This window comes from Telopea speciosissima, chromosome 11 (assembly GCF_018873765.1).
Source record: "Telopea speciosissima isolate NSW1024214 ecotype Mountain lineage chromosome 11, Tspe_v1, whole genome shotgun sequence".
In the NCBI taxonomy this organism is placed as follows: domain Eukaryota; kingdom Viridiplantae; phylum Streptophyta; class Magnoliopsida; order Proteales; family Proteaceae; genus Telopea; species Telopea speciosissima.
This window is the reverse complement of record NC_057926.1, coordinates 4,671,880-4,682,921: the sequence shown is the minus strand read 5'-3', so window position 1 is coordinate 4,682,921 and position 11,042 is coordinate 4,671,880. Positions and strand designations below refer to the sequence as shown.

The window sequence follows — 11,042 nt, the reverse complement described above, 5'->3', positions numbered from 1 at the left end:
GGGGTGAAATGACCATCCTACTCCTATCAAAAGCGAAAATCCCGCCCCCATGATGCCAATGCGCATGCTGACCCATTTTATATATTTATAAATACAGGGTCAACTGAACCCAATTGACTCATACGTCTAAGACTTCAACTTAGGCTAGGCCCGGCCCAGCCCAACCCAATCCAACCCCACCCCACCGCAGCTTGAAAATCACGGCCTTGGCCAAGCCCAGCCACTGTCGAGCTCAAGACTTCTACAATGCTAGTAAATAAAATATGAGATAATGACGACCTCTATGCCCCCTATTGATTGAACTAATAAGAGGTCCCTCATTGGCTCTTCCCTGCCCGCAATGCCTCTTTTACCAGGTAGGAAACACCTTCCCATAAAACATTGGCAAGAGCCAAGGGAGAACTGCGATCTGATTTGGTATGATTTCTATTTTGGAAGTTGTCTGATTTGATTTTTGCGCCATATTTCAGAGAAAAAGAAATTGAGCTAACGAGTGGATTTCTTATTCTTGAGATATTTCAGATTGATGCAACCAAATAATTTTAATTTCTTGACCAAAAATCTATTTATTGACCATTTCGTGAAAGTCAATCCAAAATTGAAATAAAAATCATACTAAATCAGGCTGTACTTGAGAAGGTAAAACAAAAAATCCACATTATTCAGTTTGATTACTCCTACCACAACTAAATAATCCATGCCATGAAAGTGAACTATCACTTTACAATCAGTCAAGAGCATGCCATCTCTCTCTGTCTCCTCCATTCTTTTTATTTTCCCCACATATCAAGAGAACAAGTAGTGAATATTCTCTGAATGATTCTCACGTCAACTGATTCAGAAGCTCTATATATATGGGTCATTGGATTTTAATTCTCACTAAGTTGGAGGCTTGGAACTGTGGCTGCAAAATTGGCAAAGATGGAGAATTGGGGAACTCAGGCAATAGTTCTTGTGGGGTTTTTCTTGAGTTCGGCTCTGCTTTGCAATGGAGGAGTCACTAGTAGTTATGTAAAGGTTACTTACCCATCCGTTGATATGCCACTCAACAGTGATGTCTTTAGTGTGCCCCCAGGTTACAATGCACCACAGCAGGTTCTCTCTCTCTTTCTCTCTCTCTATTCTCTTTTGTGTGTGTTTAAGGGTGTAAATCGGTTTGGAATCGACTATTTGGTTCGGTTTTAGACAGTGTTGGTGTGATTCGGAATTGAACTGAGAATCGAATCGGTTCTGAAATTCGATACTAGAATTGAACTTGCTCAGTTTGGTTTGGTTTTGGTTCTTATTCCGTTCAATATTCGGTTTTATTCGGCCCTTACACGGTTCGGTTCCAATTCTTGTACTCAGTCCATATACTATAATATACAATATATAGCATAATATATTATTATACTATAATATTATAGTAATCTAATACTAACATTTGTAATATATACTATAATATATTAGTATCATAATATAGTAATATACTTAATATGCGAATATCCAAATTCGGTTCCTATGCTGGAATTGGAACCGAACCAAGAATCGAATTCATTCGGAAGTCCGATACTCATACGTAATCGCATTTTATTCGGTTCGATTTGGCTTATTTGGTCCAGTTCGGTTTTGGTTCCGATTTGACTTTGACACCCTTATGTGTTTGTGAGTGAGAGATACCAAGTTAGCAACTGGTTATTCTTCTGAATCAAACCATTAGTAATTTCTGTTTTAATATATTTACTTAAATTTGACATTATCATTTGTTAGAATTATGTTTAAATAAATAAAAAAATGAAATGAAAAGCGACATTCATAATATTGTGTAGCTTAGCTCTATGTGGTGTATGTATGCTTAAAGGAAATATGCTATTCATTTTGTTCCTTGGGGTCTTATACCTTCTAAGAATCAACGGGAAACAAACATCTCACATTTATTATTTCTTTTTAGGGAAGCAGTTTTCTATTCGGGTGCCAACACTTCTATGTGTCTATATTTGTCTTCCTCAAAATAAGGGGGTAGAGGGGTCTTTTTATATGGGGAACAGAGAGATCTCATAGAACCGGACAAAGTTTTTTTTCCCTTCTTTTTATTTTTTTATCATTGCAGATTAAGTTTACACGCACCCATGGTAGAAACCCATTCCCACACACAGTACTTTTATATCGCATGAATTAGATGATGTGACATTTTGACCATTAGCTTTATTGGGGAACTCGTTGGAAGGCTACATGTCAAATTATTTTGCCATTTTATTCTTTTTGAGGTTTGGAAATATTTATATATAGAAAAGAATTTTCTTACATCGTTGGTGAAGGAAAAGTACACTCATTTAGGTTTATAAATGCTCTTCAATTCTTAGATCCAGTTGGAGCTTGTTTGTATCATGCTATTAGGAGATGTCAAGTCCAAAATCATGTATAAAATTTAGGCCAATCTCATATGTCCATGTATTTTATAATTATTTGAAAATTACTTTGAGAACCAAGGGAAGAATACTAGGTTTTTTGACTCGACTTGTCTTTCAGAAAAACCTAGTGACTCGGTCTTGTCAAAATCGATCAAGTTGACTCATGTTTTTTCTTATTTATAATATAATAAATATGTATAAATTAGTAAAAAAAAAAAAAAAACAAAACAAAAAATATGGGAAAACCAGAAAAAAAAAAAAAAAGGAATCACATATCAATGAATTTTGAGTTCATACCATTGAACAAAAGAAAAGAGACAAGGAGTTGAGTGTTTCTTACTGTTTTAGAATACAGATTACTATTTTACTCAACTCAGTTTCTAAGCGAATCAGCTTTATCGTTTTTTTTTACCAAAAAAACAAGAAAAAGCTTTATGATTTTTCAAACAACGATTAAACTCGCCACGTCTGTCATCACTCGTGTAAAAATACTGCGTCTTATTTGACTCAGACGATTTATGATCGAGTCTCATCATTTTTTACCCTGACCTAGTCTACATGACTCTTGACTAGATTTTCTAAAGTTTTGACTCGACTCGGGTGACTCAGCCCAGTCAAAATCCGGTTTTCCAATTTAAGGGAACTTGGCTCAAAAGGTCTGTTGGACAAAAAAACAAAAAATAAATAAATAAATAAAAATGGTAGGAGATTGGATTCCTAAACGAAGTATTGGGAATAATTCAAGCTTTCAAACAATATTTCCTACGTTAAAGTTTTAGGTTTTACTTTTTCTAACTTGTGAAGCTTGTTTTTACTAGGTTCATATAACTCAAGGAGACCTTGTAGGGCAGAGTATGATTGTGTCTTGGCTCACCCAAGAAGAACCAGGCTCCAGCACTGTTCTTTACTGGGCTGAGAACAGCACGATGACATACAGTGCAGAGGGCTTCTACTTGACCTACAAGTACTACAACTATTCTTCGGGCTTTATCCATCACTGCACCATCAATAACTTGGAGGTGGTCAATGCATTCCTGTGCCTAGCAATTATCCTAGCTAGCTACAAGTGAGAAATTAGAATGAATCTAATAAGAACTAAACTCTTCTTTTTCTCTTTGCTTTCATTTATGAAGTTTAACACGACATACTACTACGAGGTCGGGGTCGGAAACACCACACGACAATTTTCGTTTATAACTCCACCACCAGTTGGGCCTGATGTTCCTTATACATTTGGTCTCATATGTAATTACTCTCATCACTTGCTTGAACAATTCCAGTAGTGTACATTAAAATTTCTTTCATGTGAATCTCACAGTCTATTACATTATTTGCAGCGGACCTTGGTCAGACTTTGAATTCAAATACCACACTTACTCATTACCAAATGAACCCTTTGAAGGGGCAAACAGTGTTGTATGTTGGTGACTTCTCTTATGCAGATAACTATCCATTTCATGACAACACTAGGTGGGATACATGGGGCAGATTCATAGAAAGAAGTGCTGCTTATCAACCTTGGATATGGACAGTAGGAAATCATGAGGTCGACTTGGATATTCAATATGTAAGCACTCAAACCCTATCCAAACCCTATCCAAACCCTAATATACAACTAGATCGAAATTGAGTAACATTTTCCATCAGCATGTTTATCAAATTAACCAAGGTTGTTTGATTTCATAACAATGAAAGAGAGTTCATATATTGGGTAGTGCAGTGGAAAGATAAATTTAATTCTCTAATCGTATTAACCCTAGGATCAAGCCTCACATAAGTGTAGGATATCCAAAAATTCCATCATATGGAAAAGGAAGAATAATTACACTGAACATCACAAGTGCAAGGCCTTTTAGGGAACTTAACTCCTCTACTACCAATCAGCAACAATTGAACAAACACATACAGAGCCCTCTCTACTTGTTCACCTCTAGGATTCAATACGCTAGCATCACTGCTACTCAAGGAAGAAGAAGATGGAAGACTGCAAATAGGGATAAACAAACCTCAATACAGTACAACCGGTAAGAGAAGAGATGAGAGAGAGAGAGAAAGAAAACAGTGGCATAGCAATAGTTGTAGAGTGGTGTGATCTTCAGTTATGAGTTTAAAGTAGAGGCAAGTAGTTCTATGTTTGAATCTGCATATATACTACTAGGATCCAATTCATATGAAGCAACCTCTTAACTTTTACCCTTTTTTCAGCTACTTGCTGAAGCTTTTTGCAACTAGTGGGGTGTTCCTCTCTGGTTATGATAAAATAGCTACGCAATGATTCCAATGTAAACTGATATCCTTTTTATTAGCTAACAAGCATTAGAGGATTAAGAGTTTCATTTTTACATGAACTAAAAATTGTGCTCCTTCATACACAGATGATTTTCATCCCGGCCTGTCAGAATATGTCACAACATTCTATGTGAAAAAGGAATACAATAGAACTTTGAATGAGAACAAACCTAGTCCATTGTTACTATTGATTCTATTTGATACTTTAGGCTCATTTCATTCATATAATGGATTTTAAATCTCAAAATACAGACAATAACTAGAATATATGTATAAACTAACAATGGTGATTTGATTTGTTGTAGGGTGAAACTGTACCTTACAAGCCCTTTACAAACCGATTTCAGACGCCATATAATTCTTCAGGAAGTATTGAACCATTTTGGTATTCAATCAAGCGAGCTTCAGCATATATCATCGTCCTTGCTTCATATTCAGCATTTAGTAAGGCTGGAAAGTTTGTTTAATTGTTTAACTAAAATGTATAACATTCTACATTCTAAATGGTTGGTTACAATTTCTAAACATCATAGTAGTTACAGGTTTGACTGTAATTTATCTAATTTATGAATATAGCTTGATCTTATACATCTAAACGCGCTCTCGATAAAAAATCATATTAGAAGTAACAATTGGTTTAGATTGATTTGAATATGTAAGATTATTTGATAATAAAATCTACTTATCTTCTGCTTCCAGGCAAGTACAGTGCTCAGTACACTTGGCTTCAAAATGAGCTAGCCAATGTGAATAGGACTGAGACACCATGGTTGATCATCCTTGTGCATTCACCATTGTATAACAGCTACCTCAATGCCTATATGGAAGGAGAACCTATGAGATTAGCATTTGAAGCATGGTTCGTACAATACCAAGTTGATGTCGTATTTGCTGGCCATGTTCATGCATATGAAAGATCTGTAAGTTACTGTACTTTCTCTTTATGATACTTTGTTTCAACATGTCTATTCTGAATTGTAGGAAAGATCTTAAAATTTGTAGTAGGGGCTGATAATGTTTTCTAAGGATAGTGCATCTTTTTAGTCACAGGACCTGATCCTCGGATGCATTAGGGTATTCGAAATAAACAAAGAAGGGTTTAGAATTACTCCCTAGTGTTACAAGCACAATAACACTTGAGGCTTTCAACACTTTTGTAGTTGTCTTCAGTCAGTATTCTGGGTCCCCCTTCTTTAGCAATGGAGATTAGGTTTCAAAATATAAGTCGTAGGAAAGAAGGAAAAGAGAGATTCAAAACTCAAATTTCTCTGATCGTTACCTTTCTCCTTCGCCTTAGCATCAATATATAGATAAGGGAACCCTAATTATGAGTCGGACCCACAAGCCAAGTGAGGAGATCATAACGGGTGATCCTGCTAGGGTTGTTGGATTCTCCTTATTATTTACCAAAAAATAAAACAACTTAAGTGATAAGTAAATTATTTATTTATTACACTACCCTAAACGGGTGGGAATACAAAACCCACAAATTGATAAAAGTAGTTACTTCTTATTCTCTCGACTTCACAATATCATTCGACCGGTCAATGGTACATGGAATACTAACACCGTCTATAACTCTAATCAGTTGGAAACATGCTATTAGGGGATCTTGACCGTGGATTATCCAGTTTGATACGCATAATATATGAGTATTTACACTTATATATCTGGAATCTCATTCACTAGAACTATACAATGTAACAACCATATGAACTGAATGCCTAGTTTTGTCCTTAGGTTCGAACAATTTAAGGTCTAGACTTAGAGCATATACAATTGCACAAACAATGATAAGAAGGAATTCATTTTAAACTATTCAAATTGAGTTCAATGGACACACATATCCAACACAAAGTTGTACAAAGTTACAAATATAATTTAAATTCGTTTCTCGCCACCAGTTTAGAAATAGAGGCTCCATGATTGAAGTATCAGATTCTGAAAACATACTTCTTACATTTGCAATGTTTTTTCTAATGTTTTTATTATTTAAGTTCCCTTGAAAAGTTGTAGTTCAAACTTGAATTAGGAATGAAATAAAAATAAAAGAAAAAAAAAACCTCCAATAGTGAAATCTAGCAAAATGTATTGAAAATTAGTGGTTGTTAGAATAAGCTCTTGTGCAATACTTCGACTTTGCTATATCCTCATCCTTTGTAAGGGGAAGAGAATATCATGGTATCAAACTTGTTCTTTTTTAATAGTGGTGAATATTCATTACAGGAACGAGTGTCAAACATTGCATACAACATTACAAATGGCCTATGCACACCTATATACAATCCAAATGCACCTGTATACATAACAATTGGCGATGGAGGAAATATTGAAGGCCTAGCAGCGTAAGAACAACTTGTTTAAAATAGGCATTATATATGGTTTATGTTTGCTCTATTATTTTTATCCTAGCTTCATTGTATTCATGGTATATAAAACATTAATATTTATTTCTAATTTTATTCCTTCAAATTGTGCAGCCTGCAATATCCACAACCATATTATTCTGCATTTCGTGAAGCCAGTTATGGTCATGGTATTTTTTCTATTAAGAACCGTACCCATGCTTTCTTCGGATGGAATCGAAATCAAGATGGTTATGCTGTAGAAGCAGATTCATTATGGTTTCACAATAGATACTGGTATCCTGTGAATGAAACCACCACTCCAGTGTGATTGTAAACGAGTCTTCTTTCACTTTGTTTTCAAAAAATAAGTATCAGTCACTAGTTATATGTGACCGAAATTTTCCCTTTTTGCTACTCCATGTCTACTTTAAATGTGACTGAGCATTCCCTTCTATTCATCATATGAGGCTATTTGTCCAAAGTATTTGGTTTATGCAATAAAATCTTAGTTTTAACAGTCTTAAAAGAGAGCTTGAAATATTCCAACATCATAAGCTAGTTAATCTGTTTCCAATCTTTTATGGATGTACTAAATTATTTTTACAACTAGAACTCGAAGACTCCAAAAAGCTAAAATAGGGGAAGTTTTTTCTAGTCTAACAAATTTTGAGGTATCTCTGATCCGATACAAATACTTATCACATGGAAAATGGGATAGAGTTGAAATTTATGAATAGATAAATCCCAAGGTCTCTCTTAACATGTCAAGTGTCAGTTGAAATAGAGTTGCCCAAGGCTCTATATATTTTGCTGAATTTGTTGAAAACCAATATAAAATAGTTTAAAGATACAATAGGAAAATCAACTTCCATTCAAAATTTGGGATGTTGTTTTTACCAAATTATGATGGTATCTTGATTATTGTTACTCTTGGCACTGATAGAAGACTCCACCCGCATCATATTTTGATATTTTCTAAGAGATACCCACTAGGATTACCGGTATAGAACACTTTTGCTAAAGCAATAAAAAAAATATTTCTGTCCAACGAAATTGTACAAATACATGCACTGGAGTGTGAGTGGGGAGAGGGAGGGGAAAACACAACACAAAAGAAATAACAAGAAAGCTCATATTGTGGAAGCTTAAGGGTGGTTCCACATAGTCTTTGCAGCAACAGGATAAAGTCTTTATTGACTAAGATGGCTGCACCTTCCTTGACAAATTCTTATTACTCAAAATGAGAGGTAAAAATACAAATGGGTATGGGTTACTCGGTGTAACCCTTAAACTATGATAAAAATAATCTTTTAATACAATCCTAATTGGAGAAAACAAATATTTTCTCACCTGTGTGCCTATTGATGGAGATACACACCAACCAAGTATGTGAAAAGTTATTAAAATAGATTATCTTCACTCTTCCGTATCCGTGTCCGTATCTGTTTAGCACTATCCAAATCCGTCCAAAAGCTAAATGGATACGGATACGGATAGCCTATAGCTATCCGAAAAGCTATATTTACATGTAAACGGATAAAATATTCAATCCGTATCCATGACCGTATCCGGTTAGCACTATCCAAATTCATCCGAAAACTAATCGGATGCGGATGCAGATATAGCACTATCCGAGCCTAATCCGATCCGTTTACATCCCTAATCATATCTATATAAAAGTATTACACGGTGAGGAGAGAGGGATCCAATGAGGCACTGTCATAATAAGTTGTCGATCCCCTCCTCTTTTTTGTGAGGAGGAAACCCAACAAACTCCCAGTCTTTTCTCTCAAACTCCGTTCCTACTAATATTAGTTGTTAAAATATAATCTTTATAATAGACCTCCAATAACATAAACCTGACCAAAGGGCCGTAGATGTCAAATCTCTAGGGTCCATGGATTCGATTGTTGCACCATTAAATTTCTAGATTCCCGACTCCATGGATGCGATTGTTGCACCATTGGATTCTTAGATTCTTGACTCCATGGATGCAATTATTACACCCATTGAATTCCCAACTCGATGGATGCAATTGTTGCACCATCAGATTCCACGATTCCTTACTCCGTGGATGATGGCTGCACAATCAGAGTCCCAAATTCTCGATTCCATGGATGTGATTGTTGCACCATCGGATTCCAAGATTCCCGACTCAATGGATGTTATTGCTGCACCATTATATTTTAAGATTCTTGACTCCATACATACAATTTCTGCACCATCGGATTCTGTTGGATTTAACCCGATGGCGCAGAAGAATCGGATCGGGTCACGTACTTTTCATTCAGATCCAAGAGGGAGAGAAACAATTTCAATACAAAATCATGGTTACCTTAGAGTCGCAAATGTTACTCCTGCTATAGATAATAGGTCTTCTAACTTGTGCAAGCTTGGAGATTGAAAGGTTGTTCAACAGTTTGAAGCTTGAAATCAATCCTTGCAAGTTGAAGAAGAAGCCAAATCACCAAAGCCTTTAAGTTCCAAACTCAACATGTTCTCTAACTCAAAACCACACCAAGAGAGAGGGAGAGAGAACAGAAAATGTGGGAGGGGGAGAGGAGCAACCAATAACGTGGTTGCTTCTCTCCTCTTCGCTTTTTATATTTTTAGAGATCCCTTGGATCTCAAGCTTGCCTTCCAAATTGGCCTTAGGCCTACTTGCTATTTTGGTGCTTTGTAAATCTTCTAATTTTGCAACTCCAATTTGCTACTAAAGTTGAAGACGTAGATTCTCAAAAGGGATACAATATTTCTAAATTATGATTCATGAGATATTCTCATAATATCTCTTGTCATAATATAAAAAGATATTTAACTATAATTATATTATTCTCCCATGTGATGCCATGTGTCCAATAAACTCTTTTATTGCACACAAGCTTTTTCACTTTCCTAATATCCCATAATGAATTATAGGGTATGTACTTTAATGCTACTAATCCCCAATTCGTTATGTACATTGATTGAGAGAATATGTGATTGTGATCGGACGACCGTAAAACTTTGAAATCAAAATTTAATATAATATACTACATATAAATTTTATATTGAAAATAAATTTATAAAACATTTCGAATAAACACTGGATCCATATTTCTGTCCGACCAATCACTGCCTTTCTCTCTCCTGGATATTCCTCGTAAACGGGCAGTGGATTCTATGTTGAGAATCCTTTTTCCTTACATTGCAGGATCACGAATCCAGTGTACCGGTTTATAGTCCTAACGGACATCAACCATTGGCTTACCAAAATTCGTAATGCCACACTGCAACAAATAGAATCGCTCAGGTCAAAGGGCCATTGAGTGGCAGGTAAGTATATCACACACACAACCAGTAACAATACATAAGATATACATACCAGATTCTCACCTATACACATTCTCAACGTGTACCCACATCCATGCACCAAAATCATCATTTCTCGTGACATGCGATATGGAAACCATATAAACGGGATGTCTAGTCCCATTCCCAGTTCAGACTAGTTTGAGGTTGAGACCTATGGAACATTCTTATAAGCCCAAATAAAATAATAAAATACAAAACTTAAATTCAATAATTTAATAATTCGGGTTTGATGGACACACATTTCCAACAGATTCAAGATTCCCGACCCCGTGGATGCGATTGTTGTTCCTTCGGATTCTCAATATGTTAATGAGGTTCATTTGGACCTAAAGATCTTCGATTTCTTGGTCTAACTCCCGAACAATCTAAAATTACAACAGCAAACTTAGCCTTATCCTATCTGCATGGGGTCGGCTACATGGATCCTTGCAAATGAAGACACAAGAGATGAGAGGTACGAAAAGAGAAATAAAAGAGAGATGAAAGAGAAATGAAAGTGAATGAAAGTAAGAGGAAATAGGACAAATCGAGGAAGTCTGGGAAATCTCAGCTATAAGGGGTTAGCAACATAGATCTTTCCCCTCCAAAAGGCTCTATCCGGCCACTCTCAAATTCTTGGTCAAAAATTCTTTCCTAGTGTCACCACACTGGCTTGATATTA

At 35.7% G+C, this 11,042-nt stretch overlaps 1 protein-coding gene across 1 annotated transcript; it reads left to right on the top strand.

Annotated features, from left to right (window-relative positions):
• Positions 1–868: 868 nt before the first annotated feature.
• LOC122646537 (purple acid phosphatase-like) lies at positions 869–7,485 on the top strand. Its single transcript, XM_043840107.1, has 8 exons — positions 869–1,095; positions 3,209–3,409; positions 3,524–3,635; positions 3,728–3,957; positions 4,985–5,123; positions 5,379–5,599; positions 6,906–7,024; positions 7,160–7,485. The coding sequence occupies exons 1-8, from the start codon at positions 922–924 to the stop codon at positions 7,353–7,355; spliced, it is 1,392 nt and encodes a 463-aa protein (XP_043696042.1). The 5' UTR covers positions 869–921; the 3' UTR covers positions 7,356–7,485.
• The last annotated feature ends 3,557 nt before the right edge of the window (positions 7,486–11,042 follow it).

Coding starts and splice junctions, on each gene's coding strand:
- LOC122646537 (XM_043840107.1), top strand. CDS start 922: ATGGAGAATTGGGGAACTCAGGCAATAGTTCTTGTGGGGTTTTTCTTG. Junction 3,636..3,727: donor TTATACATTTGGTCTCATAT/GTAATTACTCTC, acceptor CATTATTTGCAG/CGGACCTTGGTCAGACTTTG. Junction 5,600..6,905: donor TTCATGCATATGAAAGATCT/GTAAGTTACTGT, acceptor TATTCATTACAG/GAACGAGTGTCAAACATTGC.